The sequence below is a fragment of the Rousettus aegyptiacus genome, unplaced genomic scaffold, assembly GCF_014176215.1.
Source record: "Rousettus aegyptiacus isolate mRouAeg1 unplaced genomic scaffold, mRouAeg1.p scaffold_m13_p_2, whole genome shotgun sequence".
Lineage (NCBI taxonomy): Eukaryota > Metazoa > Chordata > Mammalia > Chiroptera > Pteropodidae > Rousettus > Rousettus aegyptiacus.
In genome coordinates, this window is record NW_023416295.1 from 9,516,949 (window position 1) to 9,535,751 (window position 18,803).

The 18,803-nt window shown below is 39.1% G+C and overlaps 1 protein-coding gene across 6 annotated transcripts in view; it reads right to left on the minus strand.

The window, feature by feature from the left end:
- NYAP2 (neuronal tyrosine-phosphorylated phosphoinositide-3-kinase adaptor 2) overlaps window positions 1-18,803 on the minus strand; it is a 233,521-nt gene that overhangs the window by 120,679 nt on the left and 94,039 nt on the right. For 4 of the 6 annotated variants that reach the window (XM_016118879.2, XM_016118878.2, XM_016118881.2 and 1 more), the window contains one exon: window positions 15,385-15,686. In XM_016118879.2, coding sequence (XP_015974365.1) covers window positions 15,385-15,686 — 302 coding nt within the window. The remainder of the gene's footprint in view (window positions 1-15,384; window positions 15,687-18,803) is intronic. The other 2 variants (XM_016118887.2, XM_016118886.2) reach the window with 1 other exon arrangement.

Consider the following 18,803-nt stretch of genomic DNA (forward strand, 5'->3'; position numbering starts at 1 on the left):
TGTTCATGAATACAGCTCACTCAGGTACTCATCACAGCCACAACATATTATTGTCTTTTCAATTCCAATTATGACAGTCTTACTTCTTGTATTTTTTCCCCAACCTACTTTTGAGAGGTAATGTTGTTTGTTTAAGAAAATAAAAGTGACCTATGATAGTTATTCTAGTAGCCCGCTGGTGAAATGTACCTCCTGTCCTGCATGACTTTAGATAGCCTCTTTCACATTGACTCTGGTTTTTACCTTGTGATTTGCTTAGCCACTACGATATTAGCAAGTATGGCATAGGATGTGTTTGGTAAATACTTGAATACCAGGTGTGTCCTCTTGAAAATGCATGCTCTTGGAAACCAGCTGCCATGCTGGAAAGACAGGCTGCTGAATCATCACGAACTCACCTAAAAAGAGACCCTGGAGATTGAACTACTGGCTTCCCAGCTGAGTCCAGTCAAACCCCAGAATAATGAGGAATTATAAATCATTGTTAAGTCACAGAGTTACGGGGTGGTTTGCTACATAACCATAGAAAACTAGATCACCACTAAAGAGAAGTTTCATTTTGTTCTCATGATCAAATTAAGACACCAACCAGAATTCATAGCAATTTCCTCATTTTCTCTTCTTTGAGCATGGAGGGGAAAGCCCTGATCCCATCAAAGGCCATGATGACCTTTGAATCTCCTCTGTCATCTCCTCTCTCTTTGTCATCAGTCTTTCCCTCGCTTTCGAATCTTTCTCATCGCCATTCTAACATGTTCTTGTTCCTCCCATGACTCGTACAAGTATGTATATATTCACCTTACCCTGACCCTTCATCTCCTTCCAGCTACCGCCCCATTTCTCTCCTTCTTCTCATAGCCAATCTTCTCAAAAAAATTACATGTGCCTTCTCTCCACTTCCTCAGTCCATTTTGTTTTTAATTTGTCTCGTACTTATACCAGTCCCCATATTGTTGTCCTGATCACCAATGACCTCTATATTGCTAGATAGATTGACACATTTCTGTCCTCCACCTAGCTAAGCTCTCAGTGACATGTCACCATCATCGCTGTATCTGTATACCTTCTTTTCTCTTGGCTTTTAAAGTACCTCATGTTTTCCTCCTAACTTACTGATTACTTTTTTTTCAATTTCCTTCCTTGACTTCTGTTCTTATACCTGACTGAATCTGAGTTACACATGGGTTGTTTCTAGACCCTGTGAACTTCTGCTTTCCCTCTTCAGGTGATTTGGTGGCTAAATGCCATCATTATTCTAATGGTAACCAAATCTATATCTCTAACTCATTCTCCAGAAGACTATATCCAACTATTTACTTATCTCTGCTTAAATATGTCAGGCATCTCAAGCATATCAATCCGAAACTCAGCTCTTGCCTAATCTTTCTTATCTCAATAAAGATACCATCAGATATTCACTTGCTCAATTTAGAATCACAGGAGTTATGCTTAATTCTCTTATTTATTTTTTGAACAAACATTGAGTTGAGCACTTACTAGCACCAAACATACATTAGATAATATTATTCTTATCCTACAAGGAGTCCACTGCTTAGAGTTGAAAACAGACACATGAATGTATAATCACAATACCAGTAGAAAAAACGTTATCGTAGAGACCAGATAAAATATGCCTATAAGCAAACAGATAGGATTCAAATACCATTTTAGAAAATGGAGAAAACTGTTTCAAATTGCCAAATTGCTTCCAGTACAGGAGTCATTCAGAATTTTATTTGGCCCATTACTTGAACATAACCAAACAAATTAACTCCCAATAATCCCTTAGGATGGAGAGTTCCCAGGTTTGAAATAAACATTTTCAGAAGCATTTCCTAATGTAGAAACCTTGTCAAGCTATGGATTCTCAGTGTAGCACTGGATTTGGATGATTCCCTTTCTTATTAGATGTCCTCAAGTTGTTTTCCCTTTAGTATTTCAACAGAACATGGCTATAAAACCCACTTTATTTCTTTCTCTCTGTATTCTTGTTTTGCTCCTCTTAGCATAATTTTAGAGTTGCAGGAAACTTGACATCCCCAATAAACCTCCTACTCTCCAGAGACACATGTGCATTATGTAACAGAATAGAGAGGCTCTTTGCTTGATACACAGACGTCTATATTTTAAGCACCTACATTTGGATTGCAACTTGAGTATTAAAAAAAGTATATGTATCTTTCACATAGCATATTTCACTCAGGAAGTTTTAGGAGAAGATTAAGGATCATAAACAATTTCACCTGTCTAATGTGATAGTCTCTGGAAGTGCAAGAGTTAAGGAAAAATAATTATGCTTCATTTGAAAAAAAAGGTATTAAGAAGTATTACTAAAGCACAATTTCTATTGTGCCTGGAGGGATGCAAAATGCCACAGGTAGTACTGTAAAGAATTTCTCACTAGTTCAATAAATCGTCCAGTGGAATAAGTAATTACTGGTAACAGACTTAAGTTGGTATATAATGGTGAAAAACAGTTTGTAAGAATTATCTCAACTATTATTAGACAGTATATCCCTAATGAGTAGATTTAACATTAATCTCTGTGGTTTTATTTCTAAATAAATAAAGGTCAACTTCAATATTAAGTGTAATATGCTTTAGGAAATTTAGTAGGGATATAAGGGAGAATGAGACCTTTAAGAATATACAGTTTAAAGAAGACAGCCTTACAGAAAACAAACAAACAAACAAACAAACAAAAAACAGCAATGCCAAGCATGGCAACATGCTATGGAAGGGAACACATGGAAAAGTATGCTTAATTCTAGAAAAATACAGTCTTGGGAAGAGTTGGGTAAATCACTGAGGAAGGTTTAAGGCAGGAATGTAAAGAAGGTGAGAAATTTTCCAAGAGCTAGGGAGAAGTAGGCCAGCATTTAGACCCAGGCAAGGAGCAGGGAGGGGTGCCCTTAGAGGATAGGAGGGACCATTGAGCCCCAGATCGTAGGTAGGCTGAGATGGAGAAGCAAGACTGGACAGGCCCAGGTCTACAGGGTGAGCCGGAAATAGCTTGAGGCTGCTACAAAGGGCAGCCTGTATTTCAGATGCCTTCTAAAGTAGATTTGTGTTTGGGAAACATGTAAGTTAAATATAACCATTCACATGTATTTACTTGATGAAAGAGCTGTGTCTGCTGTGTTTATAATTTAAGCATCTATAGATCTTTTTCTGAAACTCTTGGCTTACAACCTTCCAGACTGCAAGAAAAAAATGTAAATGTAATCAATAGCACCCATTTAATGAGTTTTAATCTATATAGAGTGCTAAGATCCTTTTCTAATAGAAAAGTTTTCACACATAGGACATATATATCTTAAATATTTCTATATGTCTACATCTATAACTACATCTATATATCTATAGCTATATCTATCATCTATTTATATCTATCCATCTATCATCTATCTATCTCTCTCTCTCTCTCTCTCTCTATCTATCTATCTATCTATCATCATCTAGTTAATCTATATCCCTAATAAGAAAATAACAAAGGTGGGATTATAATTAACTGTTCAAACAGAAATGGTGACATTTTTCTGACTGTTTCTCGCCAGTTCCACTTCTCCTACTGTGGTCTAAGCAACCTTGTTGTAAGTTATGTCTCACCTGTATTACTGCAATAGCCTCCTGACTGGTTCTCCCTGATTGTATATCTGATCCCTATGAGTCCATCCTCATAAACAGTCACCACAATGATTCTTTTTAAATATATGATGAATTCTTCTTCTCTACACCCCGCAGTGGCACCTCTGGATGCAAAACCCTAGAATGGTCCACCACAAAGATCCTATAGGTCTCACTTTTTGGTCCTCTGTGACCTCATTTCTTGCTCTTGTACTTTTTGCTCACAATCTCCCCCCCACCCCCACCCCCACCCCACACTGACCTCCTTGCTATTCTCTTCCTGCTTTGGGGTCTTTGAGTTGACTTTTTTCTCCACTTGTATCACTGTTCTTCAAGACATCCACCTAAATCACATCCTTCCCTCCTCACTGTCTGTGCAAGTTATCAATTGTTTGTCACTTCTAAACTAATCTTCTTTTCCTGCTTATGACAAGGGATTGAGGCCCTTTAATATTTTCTCTTGGGCCAGCTGGCACAATGGCAAGCTCTGTCAGTAGAGGATACTGGAGAGACATTTCAGCAGAAAGGGGTTTTACTTCCTGGTCCCAGTGGCTCACTAGCCACACTTCTGCTGTGCAGGTAGCATCCATGTCCAGCCCATGCAGAGCATAGGGCTTCTCTGGTGCTTGGCTCCTGAAACACCCAAAAGCCATCAGCCACCTGCAGCACTGCCTCCCTCACACCCCACCCCCACCTAGGGTGGTCTTGTAGTGGAAAAACTACTGTGAATAGTTTCCCCCATCACTCTGGAGAGTGGTTTCCCAGCAAGCTAAGATAGATAGATAGATAGATAGATAGATAGATAGATAGATAGATAGATAGATAGATAGATAAAATAAAAAACTGCAGTTGACATTCTGTAAAATTCACTGAGCTTTGGTGCAAGAAGAATAATTTTGGCACGCCTAAGCTCTTTTTCTTTCTTCTTAGTTTTCAGCTGTTTTCAGTAGATGAAGTTGTCAAAAGGCAGAGGTTCCCAAAGGGCGATGTTCTGCTCCAGATAATCAACTTCATTTAATACATATTAATAGCAAGAAAAATTAGAAAGAGCTTGTCTTAAATCACTGCCTTCCCACTTAACAAGAAAAATCACGGAAAGCAATACATATGATAAAAACTCACAGTACAGACATAGGACCATAAAATGAAAGTACTGTTCCTGCAATAAGCGTATGCTTCGTCAAGGTCAATTAAAGGCAAGATTTATGCACACATGCAATCACTCTGTCTTAAAAAATGGCTTTACACGGTCTTCATGAAGGTGGAGTGAATTGCTGCTCAGGAGCCGACTCCTGTAGAATGGCAAAACAGAAATAATCTGGAAGAAAATATCAGGCCTGTAGGACTATGACAGGAGTGGCTAAGGAAAATCCTAAAGTATATAAAAATAAGAAATATTAAAACTAACTTTCAAAAGTAACTTAAAGGAAGGAAATCTTAGCTCTCTATTATGTCTTAATTGAGAAACTTGCTTTTTTACAAATCATATCTGAATGGCTCAAGCTGAACATTCTTCGCTTTATATCATGAAGATAAACTAAAAGTTACATGGTGCCAATAACACATGAAAGCCTGTCAACAGTATTTTTTTTGCCACCACTTATAATTAATTTGTGTATCTACAAAGATTCAGAAATGTAAAACAATGGAGGAAATATAAAGGTTGTGCAAACCTTAGAGCAAGCAGACAACAATCTCAACTTTTAAATCATGCAGAGTGGTTACTATATTATAAACAAAGCTGGGACCAAATTGATAGATGGATGGCTGATGCATTTGCCTCTGAAGATCACAAATCACTGTACTTTGCCTCTAAGCTCTTCAAATGCCTGAACTTCTTTCTACATTAAAGATGCTTGAAAGTACATTAACTGTTTGTATCAATTAGCCTCCTAGAAGACTCATTTATGAAATAGCACATTATTCAAAATATGCCCCTTCAGCATGACCTATTAACTTGTACTCTGTGGTAGGCATTGAAGGCACAATGACAAAAGGACAAGGTTCACATCCTTAAGAAAAGCTTAGACTCATCGGGCTACAAATGTTGGCAAGTATTCAGAATAGAATATAATAACAGATATACTGGAATTATATACAGAGTACCATTCGATCATAGAAAAACTGTGATTATATTAGTTATCAAAGAGAAGGTCACAGTGGCTCTGGGGTCTTGAAGGATAAACGGAAATTTGCCAAAGAGACAAATTTAGAGAAGACATCCCAGAAAGAGGGCATTTCACATGCACAGAAAGGCACAGAGGCAGGAACAATCTGGGTTTGTTCAGAGAAAATTACGTAGTTTGGAAGTGCCGTGAGAGGCACGAATGGTGGGAGGTGCAACTCTGAGGGCCGACAGGGGTCAGATAATGAAGGTCATGCTAACGAGTCGTGCTTTTATTGGGTAAATGATGAACAGAATTGTAACGTGATCAGATGAAATCATGAGTAGAATAATGATACGAGTAGATATGCACATGAAGAAGTTATGGAAGTAGTCAGGAGGAGGGGTTTGAGAAGATGAGGCTACAAGACAGGAGACCCGTGAGGTGCCCATGCAGTTTTCCCAGTGAGAAATGACAATGGCAACAGCCTGAGATAGGACAGTAGACGTGCAAATGGAGGCAGAGGGTTTGAGGAGCAAAATTGGCTAGACTTGATAATTGGTTAGGTAGCAGGAGTAAGCTAAGGAGAGCCATCCGATAAGGCACTCCCATTTCCAATCTGGTTATCAAGAGGGGGAACATGGAGGAAGTGACTGGTCCACTGTGCATACAATGAGTTAGAAGACTCCACGATATCTACATAAAGATGTGGGTCTAGAGATTCAGTCAGATGTTTGGAGAGAATTTAGAATGTGTTACTTATTTATTCCACAGATATTAGAATAGAAGATAGGCGAGCCAAGGACAGAGTCTGAAGACATAGTCATTTAAAAGTTGGGTTAGAACAAAAGTCCCTTCAAAAGAGAGTTAGGGAACAGTCAGGGGAAGAAAATTAGCAGAGAGCCGTGCGTGAAAAACAAGGAGCAGTGGGTTTAGGAAATATGGGAATACCCAATAATCTAAACTGCTGAATGTAATGAAGGACACAGATAGAAGGGTGCCATTGAGATGGGAATCAAGAGTGGATTCAGTGGCACTGGAAGGCAGTCAGATAGCGGTAGGTTATGATCTGGAACGAATGAGGTTTGAGGCAGTAGAGCAAGCACACCCAAGAAGGCCTTTCCAAAGCCAGCTGAACGAGGAAAGAGAGGTGCAGGATGGGGGCTCGAGTGGGTCACTGGGTCAACAACATAGTTTGGAATGAGTAAATCCCATTTCCAATACACCTTGGGATAAGTCTCTTCATGAGGAAGATTCCTTCCCATTATGCTTGTATCTATAATGGATAGAGGATATAGGCATAAAAGAGATTATGCCAATTTCTTAAACAAAAGAAAACATTTCAGCTGTTTGGTAAAGTGCCCAATGCTTTATGTAAGCAAATGGAAGAAAATATTTTTATCAGAAATACTTTCAGAAAGGAACTGACTGGGGTTGAATGATCGAAACAGGAGGTCACCTCCCAGGGAACATGCTTATGTAAGTGCAAGGAGGTTCTGAAGTGCATTCTAGGAATGGCGTTCTCAATTGTCTTTAGGATTTAGGCGCCAGATTGTAGTCTAAAGAAATAGAGGAGAAGCAGAGGTTTTGCAGAGGAAGTGGAAAGGGTAGAGGTCATTTAAGGAAGATAGGCTATCATCTCCTTTCTTCCATTTTCCTCGCAAAATCTTAGTAATTAGTAATTTAATAATTTACTGCATTATTCTCTACTGCTTTAGTATTATTGCAAAGAAGAGATAAAATCCCTACCTAAATTTGAGGCTAGACAAAAACAGAGACCTTGGGGAAAGTTGCAGTGGGGGTTACATCAGTACCCTCTGCTTCATTCCAGAACATATGCTTCCTGATGCCCATTTACCCACAACTGGAAATTGATGCAGTGTTGCAATTCAGAAATTGCATAACTTGGAGACAGATAGCTTCATCATTATTTATCATCAAAATGCTACTCAACAGGTAGGCAGAAGTATTTACTATAAATTACCACCACCAATCCTTACAATCCTGGGGTTCTACAGAAATCCACAGGCCAAAGCACTGGGGAGCACTGTAGTTGTATCAACATTGCTGTACATTATCTGGCCCACAACCAGCTGGTATTTTAGGGGACAGTGCTGGGTCAAGCTAGCCCACCGGATCAACAAGAGACTCACCAACTAGGAAAATTGGCAGCAAGGCTCAGATGGGCAGACATGTATCACACTATAATTTTTAGTATTTGCACCATTTCAGTGTCAACATTTTACTTGGCTCTTATGTGATCGTTCTTTGGCGTGGGAGCTGCTGGACCGAGAAATGTATTTTCTTATGTCTCCCAGGTAAGGCTGAAGCCAAAAACATGAGATTTCCCCACTTTCAACTCAATGAAATAAACCAGGCATTTTGCAGCTGGGGTGACTTCTGTTATGTGTGTGTGGGGGGGGTGGGGTGGGGTGTAGAAAATAAAGGAAGAAATGAGAGGTGAGTTAAGTTTTGCACTATTTACTGATTATTTAGATTGTCTTGTGATATTGAATTATAAACTACTGAATTAGAGTTTACTTCATACATTGCTAATTATCTTTCCACAAGATGACATCTGAAGTATCCAACCACAGTGTTGGGTAGTTTCTAGGAAAGCCACATGGACATGTTGCCTTTTACATCACTCTGAGCAGGTGGCATTCTGGGCTGGTCCACAAGACACCTGCCCTCTGTGCCTTTACAATTCTCTCTCAAGCAGAACTGTGAATAGGGCAATATTTTTTTTCTCTCAAGAATAACTTACAGTATATGGAAAAAAGGTGAGGAATTTTCCAACTATAATTAACATTTTTAACTGTTGACTCAGTTCATCAACAGGAAGGCTATCCTGGGTGATCTATTCAAAGGAAGATCCAGGCTCCCTGAGTGGAGAGAATCCAAGTGAGTCTGTTTCTCCTGCTGTCCTTGAAGAAGTAAGCAAGCATGTGCTCCACAACCTCAGACGCATGAACTCTGCCAACAGCTGGGTGAGCACAGAAAGTCCCATGAGCCTCAGAGGAGACCCCGGCCCCAGCTGGCACCTGGACTGCAGCCTTGGACTACCCTGAGGAGACTCTTGCTCACAGAAACTGTGAGATAATAAAGGTGTTTAAACCACTAAACTGGTGTCAATTTGTTGCACAGCAATCGACCACCCTCCAAATCAATGCCCTGATCACAACAGACACTCAGGAACTTTGGGCTTTTTGGTTTCTCATGGGAGAATTCACCAAGGCAATGACATGGACAAAAGTCCTCTGAGACAAATGAGGTCAAACCCAGTCGCTTAATAGAAGCAAGATGGATGAGAACATTAAGGGTAGTTTTTCGACTAGACTCAATAACCATGGCAAAGTCTGGGAGGCGTGTTGCATGACGATGTGACTTACAAACTGTTTCATTCACGGGCCTCAGGATATGTTTAGGAAAAGATCCCACACTGCAGATGTACGACTATCTGCATCTGAGCAGTGCCTGGTTGGACAGATGGCTTTGACACTAGGAAGCCAAGCAACTCCTGATTCCATCAGCCTGGAAAGAGAAATCCAGGAATGTGGGCCTTCCATGGCAATCTCCCACATCTCAACCTGTAAAACAAGCACGAATACACACTAGAACGCTATCCAATGTCAAAACGATGAGGATTTTGAGAGTTTGTTTTCCACTTTCTCTGTGTTTTATCAGTGTCATGCTAAATGGGGCTCTGAGCACTTCTTGGGTGCCCACTGTGAAGTAAAAGTGGCACTTGTTAAGTGATAAAAGGCCCTAAACAGACGAGTTGTAGTCACCTAAATGAGCCATTCAAAACGCCACCGGAAAAGCCAACGCCGAGCCCTCTGAATGAACAAAAACTGTTGGGGAGAAAGGAAGGGCCCTCTCAGAAAAACACGCAAACAAATTCAGAAAGAGCTAAGCAGGTACTCAAGAGGCCTAATACATCAGCATTTTCTGAAGGTTCATCATCTTGTTTACTTTTAAAATCCAGCTTGGGAAATTTGGAAGGCCGCTGGTACTGGCTTAACCACCCTCCAGTCCCTGAGAATACAGCCTGGTGCTAAGAAGAGGGCAGCAAGGATCTGAGCATTTTCTGTTTGGCAGGCTCTAAGAGCTGTGTCTTTTGTTCAAGTATTTTACTTCACATATTCTGCCTAACAACTTGATAAAATAGATTCCTTTTCCATCGCTACTAGTGATCATAAACACAGCAGCTTAAACATCCATGTCCCTTCATGAGCTCATCGTTTTATAGATGAGAAGTCTAGGCATAACCAGAAGCCAGAAGGCTGGATTCTCTGCTCAGGGTCCCCCAGGCTGAAATCAAGGTGACATCCAAGCTGAGTCAGTTACAGGACTGAGGGCCCAGTTTCCTTGCTGGTACTATTCTCAATGCTTAGAGGACATCCACATATTTTTGCCACATGGCCCCCTCTATCTTCAAGCTATCAATGGTACATCAGTTCCAGGAAATATACAGGGTGGGTACACAGGGAGCGGGGAATCTTGGGTACCATCTTGAATACTATTCTGCCTACCACATAAAATCAGTATTGTTATTTCCACTCTACAAATGAGGAAACTGAGGCTGAAAGAAAATGATCCATGTTGGAAGTGCTACTACATCACCAAAGTCTGTCTGCTTCTAATTTTTTAAAAGATTATTCCTTCTATAACTCAGCATGACATATTTTTCTAATATGTCATGCTGAGTTATAGAAGGAATAATCTTTTAAAAAATCATGATCACCTGATAAGTATCAGAGATCTAGGCTAGTAACTGGGAAAGTAAAATCAATCCTATGGCTGGTTCTGACTGGTGCCAATTCAGATTTCCCAAACTGGAATTCTGACCTGAGAAACCCGCAAGCTCCACAAGTGAATAAGCACACTCGGCTCACTCCTCGGATATCTACAGGTTGCTTTTGAAGCTTTACATTGGTAGAAAATCAGATTCAGTCACCTTTAAATCATCGACACCAAACGGCAAATGAGCAACACATATTCTTTGTAGGAAAAACCAGAATTATTAAGATGTGTTAAACTATTTCTTCCAGAGCTAAACAACTAATTACAGGAAGGAAGCTCTCATGGTTGTCACGCTATATTTTCTGGTTTCTAGAAATGATCCCCGTAAATGAGTGCTTGTTCTGTGATGTGTAGAGAGGAAAACAGGCTGAGTCGAAAGTTGCAAACGAAATGGGTTGTAAGTAATGTGAGGAAAAGGACCACTTTTGTTCACCACTGGATCCCCAGTACAAGGCAGGCACTTAATCATTGGCTGAAGAAATGGGGGCATGAAAAACAACAATCTTAAAGGCTGAAACTTACTTTTTTTTAAATAACCTTTAAGCAGGAATTTGTTTTTGCTTTTAAGGCAGTGAACGTAGGCTTCCTCCCTTCGTTCTGGCTCAGTCACCTATTTCATGTTCTAAGGACAATCATGATTTCAAATACACCTGCAGGTATCCCCATTTTTGGTTCACAGATATGATTCTACAAAATATCTCTAGGACATAAAATCGGAAACCAGGGAAGCCATCCCGATTCGGAAATATTTCCTCACTGCTTACAAAGAGACAATCATGAAACAATATAATAAATTAAGGGTTGGAAATTATTTGAAAGAAGAGTTTCTAACAAAAGTTAAAAATACTTATTTTTTAAGGATCCTAAAATGTAGAGGTACTTGAAATTTAATAAAAAATATTCTTTATTATACTAAATATTATATTAATGTCATAATATTATGAAAAGATTATTATACCTGAGGAATACTTCCCTGTATATTTGGGTCAGCATATAAAAAATTTAAGTCTCTAACGTGTAGAGCATGTGTGCATATGGCCTTTCTTTTCTCTCCTCTTTGTTTTTAATATATATGCTTTATCAAACCAAGATTTCACAGTACTCAGGCCTAGTAACACTAATTCCTACATGTAGCAATTACACATTTAAAATAGTATCAACTTGTATTTATTCAGCAATTTCTTTTATCAGGCCCCATCACAGGCAGTAGCCCTACTGGGTCGTCATAGAGCTGTGAGGGAGGCAGGGCACAATCGATTTCTTTGTAATCATTTTAAAGGTAAAGAAACTGTCTCACTGGCTCACCTGCCTAAAGTCAACATTTGCATGTTGATCGTAAGCACAGTGCCTTTTGCCTGTGCCACAGAGCATCTCTAGCAACGACACCACTGAGGAATGGGACACGTGTTTACTTGAGCAGTGGGAATAGCAGGTGCAAAGTTGCACAATCCCTGCTTTTTAATGGATTGTACATGAGACACGATTTGAAGGGAATTTGATCCTTTCTAGTTAACTTCCTTTATTTTATCTAATATTTCCTCAAACTAAGCAGGTACCACACAAAGGCAATAGAAAAGGGCAATTATTACCACTGTCTTAATTTTTTAAAGATATTATTGTGCAAGATCCTAAAAGAGAATAGTAAAAGTATGCTTTTGATATGGCGGAGTTACAATTTTAAAAACTAAATTATACTTTTCTTGGTATGTGATCTTTTGTTTGTTTATGTTCATCGTTAAGCTAAATTTTTTCTACTATGAAAAGCTGTTTGCCACAAGTCCAGTTCTTTTTAACTTTTATCCACAGGGAAGTCATAATCCCTTGCTTAAATAGAGGCTGGTTACCATGGAAATCATTCTAATGCCACTGAATCAATATTTTGATTTTGCTGACATTTAATATAAAAAGAAAAGACAGACTAAGATTTATAAAAGTCATTTTTCATCTTTGTTATAATTTTGATAGCTAGAAAGATTATAAAGAAAACATATGTTCTGTAATGAACTCCAGTTAACTCACAATTATAAAGAACTGAGAATTCATAAAAGAACACTCTACATATTTATATAATTTTGGCTTTGAATATACACATAGAAAAGCATGCATTTGGAATCAAGACTTTTTCCCCATCTCTGAACTAAGCCATGATTTCCTCCTGTTGTTACAGTAGATATAACTTGGTAAGAGGAATTTGAATATTATCCAGTTTTGCAAATTGCCTTTTTATTAAGCATTTGGAAGAGAAGGTGAAATTTGCATTGCATCTTCTATAGAAGTCAACCATTTCCACACCAGATGCTAATAGTCCACTGGCGACCCTCAGACACACTACGGCTGAAGGCCTCTCAACCCATCCTTGGAGCATCCTTTGAGAAGAGTTGTTGAAACTGGACCTAGTGTTTAATAAACCAGACCACCCACCAAGTAGTTGTCTGAGGCAAACTTAAATCTCGACTGCTGTTGCAATTGTGTCACTGTCCCTCTTTCATCCTCAGAAGAAATAAAGATAATAGAGCTGCCGCCTTCTGTTTGATAACTAGCTGTTTGGAAATCTACATCTTCACATGGTGAAGGGAATCTGAAAGAATTAGAAGCTTCCTTACCCCAGGAAGCAGCTACCTAAAGCGCCCCAAGTGAATGGAAATCAGTTCTATTTGTAAGACAACGGAATCAAAGTTCTCTTCTTTGGGACAATCATCATGCCTTTTCACTGGTGTTCACTGTGAATACCCCAGAGGCCCCTCCCCTGAGGAGGCCTAAGCTGACAGTGTATTTGACAGGGCTTCCAGGATTCCAGGAATGTGTCCAGCAGCATTACAGGGCTTGATAACACATTTTTCACTGGCTGCTTCCCTTGTCTGTTTCATCTCTCTCCTCCTCTTTGGATGGATTTTTTATTCCCTTTTCTTCTTGTATCATTCTAGATTACTTTCAGGCCCTTTTCATTCAAGGACTGCTCTAAATCAGTAACCTTCTTTAGCAAACAACTTAATGTAATTGATTAGGTAGTTTTCCGGCAGTAAAAACAAGAGAGGGGTGACTTCTGGAAACAAGATCACAGAAAATAAAGAGAAATGAAAGGTATCATGTGTCAAATCAATAGCAGAGGAAACCTAAGAACAATATTTAAAATGTTCAAAAGGCAGATCTCCAGGGCCCTTTAGTGTATTAACAAGTAAATGAAACACCTAAAAGCGTCAATGTGTTACAAGTTGAAGGACATACTTGCGACCTTGAATCATGAGATAAAAATCAAATTTCTAATCTACTCTAACGTAGCAGAAAAAAATAGTTATGTAAATAGACACGCAGATACACAAGTTCATTGTGGTACTATTCGTTATAAAAAAAACCCAACTGGAACCAACTTAAGCATTCATCAAGGAGATAATGATTAAAGTACTGTGATGCATATTTCCCTCCTTAAACGTGATTTTTTTTAACGAACTGAACACAATGAAAAATAGTCACAAGAGAAGAAGTGAAAATGCAAAAACGCAACTCTATGCACTACAATTTCTATGTTGTAGGTACACATACACGTTATTCACATTTGTACTCACACACATACACACACTCGCAATGTATTTTTGCATACATGTATAATAGGTAAAAGCTCCATTAGTGAAGATTTTCCATGGGGACTGGATAGATTAGCTTCATCTCCAGGCATCTATCTTCCCTATGCACCGAAGCCTTTGTTTTTTGTTTTTTGTTTTTTGTTTTTTTGGCTACACAGGCACTTAAGGGCCAATGCAAGAACAACGAGAAATGAGGTTAGGAGAAGACGCAAGACATGCCTCACAGGCACCTCATCTCATGGACTAGGTTTACATTTCTGTGGCAAGATTAAACCAGAAGATGAGGGAGCTTTCATGAGGGACCAGGGAGCCCAGCGGACGACGGGACCTGCCCAGTTGAAGAAAGGACCACCTGGCTTCTCCTGCCTGCCGCGAACCACCGTGAAACCCAGAGCATCATGGGAGCAGGGAACCCTGCTGCGGAGAAAGTCAGGGACAGGCAGGGAGGAAAACAGGCCACGCGACCTGGCACAGCCATGCTCTTACGCGGGCCGCTGGCAACGTCTGGGAATCTTAAAGCATTTCCCACAATTGACATCCAAAACTCTAAATGGGCTTGGATCAAAGCACACTTGAGACTATTCTCCCATTAAGCGACTCTCAGGAAAAACTCAAGAAAGCTGAAACTTCTTCAAGTAAGGACTAAGGGACTGATGAGATCCGAGGTTAACCTGACCTAAGTTATATTCATAGACCAGCAGGGAGGAGGACATATATTTGATTTGTGTATTTCGTAGCTGAAGGAAAATATAGATTCAGGTAGAAATTAGAGATAGAGATTGAAGTAGAGACTGAAATATATACATATATATGAATATACATTATACACATATATACATGCATATTCATTCACTAGAAGGAAGTACACTACAATGTAAAAACAGTATATTTTTAAGATAGTTACAAGTTTTTTCTTTATATTTTCCTGCATTACAAGATTCCCCTAATAATCACATAACACTTCTATAATTATATAAGTAATACTTATGAAACGAGAAAATATACATTTTAGATATATTTCTAGGCAACCTAATTCCCTCATTATTCGAAGCTTTTAGGGGATAAAAAAATACATTGCCTTCCCTTTCTGATAAATGAAATACATTTTCTGGGTGTCTTTTGACCGCTTCCCAATAAACAACCTTCACCTTCACCTCAGAGAGCTAGAAGCAGGATTACGTGACCCAGGGCGGAAGGCAAATGCTGGTTGGTAAGATACTGTCTGAAATATTTTTTCTAGATGAAGTGGGCATGGGGTGTTTTACCTTCGGTCCGCTCGGGGGCTTTCCCGCTCTTACTGGTGGCTGTGCTGTTGACCGTCTCCGATGACGTGCTCAGCTTGGTGCTAGGGTCCCGCTTGGGCTTGGGTGGTGGTTGTCTCCGAGAGCCACAGCTGCCATCATCGTCTGTGCCCCCAACCGAGTGCAGAGACTGTGACCTCACGGAGAAGCCGCTGGAGCAAGGATGGGGAAGCCTGTCCTGAGGGGCGGGCATCGTCATGAATCCCATGCGGAAATGTTTGCCCACGTAACTTCCTTCGTGGCTGCGCCCTACTTCTCCTCCTATGCTGTAGAAGAAAGCAGATGGAAATCCATGGAGATGAATTGAACCGGCAAATGCAAGGTCATGGAGAGAAGTATATTTATAACAGGTGATAGTTCAAAATTTAACTTTAGACTGGCGAAGAAACATTTCCATGAGTGTGAAAGCATTCTGTCCTTTTGCACTATGACAGCAGATATAACTTGATTATAATCAGAAATCCTAGCACTTATTTCTAGATATCCTGGTATGCTCGTATCCAGATAGTCTCAAAACAGTATTCCAAAGAAAAATGATATGGCCGAGCACATTTCACCTTCAATCATGTTTTTTAATTTGAGGTAGGTAAATCTTAAAAAGTGGCTTAGAAAATAAGCAAGAATTCCATGATTATGACACATGGCTGAGGTCAAGTGAGCGGCAATGAAGACTCTTCTCCACTTCATTAGAATCATCCCGACTTTTATCTGGTTAGTATAGTGGGGAAAATAACAGTAACAACAAAAGGGGGGGTTTGTAACCAAATACAAGGGGAAGAGAGAGAGAGGAAGAGAGGAGAGGGAGGGGGAAGGAAGGAAGGAAGGAAGGAAGGAAGGAAGGAAGGAAGGAAGGAAGGAAGGGAGGAAGGGAGGAAGGAATAATGGGAAAATACTTGTTTAAATCAGAGAAGGAATCATCACACTCTTTTAGTTCTCTGGAATCCTTCAGTTACACTAGAAATTTAGTTCTATTAATAAGCTAGCCTCACAGAGTAAAATATCCACACCTAATAAAGAGGTGTAGTTAGAATAGCATCTGATTCTGGGCTAGTTCTAAACACCTCGTAAATATTCAGAATATGCAGTTTGCCAATGTAAGGTTCTTAAATTGTACATAGGAAAGTTTGAACAAAAGTGTAAAAACATAAGAAATCTCTCACTTTGAAGTTCGACTAATCATATAGGACTTTCTTGGGACTTTCTCTATGCCGCTAAGTAACAGTGACTCTTTGATGAAGAAAAAGGACATGGATGTCCAGTGAATTTTTAAAAGAAAAAATTTTCTAGAATTTTCCCCACTTATGGCCATTTGTCAATAGAAGAAACAAAAAGAGACATTATTAGAAATACTTGACTGATTTTCTTAAACGTGTATGAATGGTAAATTATATCTTTGAGTATATGAATTTTGGAGACCTGAGTCTACTTTTTAAAATTTATTTAGACCTTTTTTTTAAATCTGAATTTTGGCTGACTCTGCCTTTATAATTACAGATTTCAAGATAAAGTTAAAATTCTCTTTATTGTATGTTTGTCATAAATTTATCATTTCACTAGAAATAATAATGGGAGATGAGCACCCCCCTCCGACCTCCACATTTCATTGAGGACTTATGACAATTATATGACCACCATGGACTAATCCAGAAAGTATTCAACAAGAACATGTAATTCTAATGACGACTTGCCACTCGATCAAAAATATTTTTAAATTAATTCATTTTTTCTAATTACTTTAAGTTGATACTCAGACACTAGATATACCATCTTTGCAAATCAAAATAAAAGTGTCTGAAAACTGCACTAATTAGAGCAATGTTGACCCAGAAGCATGAATGAAGTCAAAGGGACAGCCAAGCGGAGGTTTTCACATCATAGTTGTAGCATCCTGTGTTTTCATGCATTTTATTTTCTGTGCTTTCAAGAACATCAATCAAAAAATAAACTAGAAACTTACTCAAATGAAATGGTTTGTGAAAAATCATTGAGAATTTTGTCATAACAGAGGTGGGAGAGGTGGGGAATGGGCGTGATGGATGGGAAGGTTTATCTTTGATTTGTGATGATTGTGCCCTCGATCTTTCTCATGGAAGACATTTGGTTTCATCTGAGTTTGACTTCAATCATTCTGCATATTCGTGTCTTTTCCTTATTTCTGTTGCCATATCACTGAGCAAAAGGTGCTTTAAGGATTTATTTAGACAGCCGTCTCATTCCCAGTTACATAGCCGCATGAGAGGATTAATGCATGTGGTAATGCACACAGGAATTTATGAGACAGTTACTAGGAATAATTGTATCGCCAATTTCTCTATTACTTTTGACCTAAATAGTGCCTGCACCTTTTCCCAAATAGATAATTAGTTCTGCTGCTTCATTTTAAAAGTACATTCTTTTAAGCATAAAAATTTTTTTTATCTAACTCTCTATGCTTTTGTTCATATATGTACACACACACACTAATACTTCTTCCAAAGAGTAAGTCAATATATGCTTCAAACAATAGCAGGTCTCAGGTGCCAGTTTAATTTGACTAGGCTGTGAATGCAGAATGAAGAAATGGGGCTATGTTGACTATAAAGGCAAGGCTAAGAGTAAGTAATAAAGATTATGGTGCACCTAGGGTCAAGAGACAATTAAAGACAATGAGTCTAAAGCAAATTGAAGACCATGGAACACAGCGTACGATTAATTCCTTAATATGCAGTTTCCTGGACTCATACTAAAGGTACTATTCAAATATATCTGTTGAATCAGAGTCTCTGATTCTGTAGCAAATTAGTTTGTTTTTTTAAAAAACTATATCCAGATGTTTCTGATGTAGCCGACCCAGAGACGCCCAGAAACATTAAGAGCAACAGACAGAGCCATTAATGAGCAGACATCTGTTGGTTAAAAACAGCTGAGACACAAATACCAGAAAGTAGGACAAAGGAAACTAGCCAGAGAGAGACCAGGCAAAATATCACAGATGAGAAAAGACACAATGTATTAGATTGTGTTAGGGTATGCTGTAGTAACAAACAATCACCAATTCTCAGTGATCTACAAACACAAAGGTTTATTTCTTGCTTGTATTAATTGAGTCGGCTGTGTATCAGCTGCAGCCCTGCTCCACGCATCTTCATTATTGTAGGATCTAGTCCCTACTGGGATATGTTCTCGTGGTAGAGACAGAAAGAGACTCATTTAACTACAGTGTCTCTTAAAGATTCTACTCAGTTGTAGCATATAATTTCACTCATAATCTATTGGCTAAAACCAGTCTCATGGCCAAGCTCAATGCCAATGAGTTGGGGATAAATTCTCCTTCAACAGAAAAGCACTGCAAGTTCCATGACAGCATGTGGGGATAAATAATCCTCTTACAGGCAAGGGGTCAA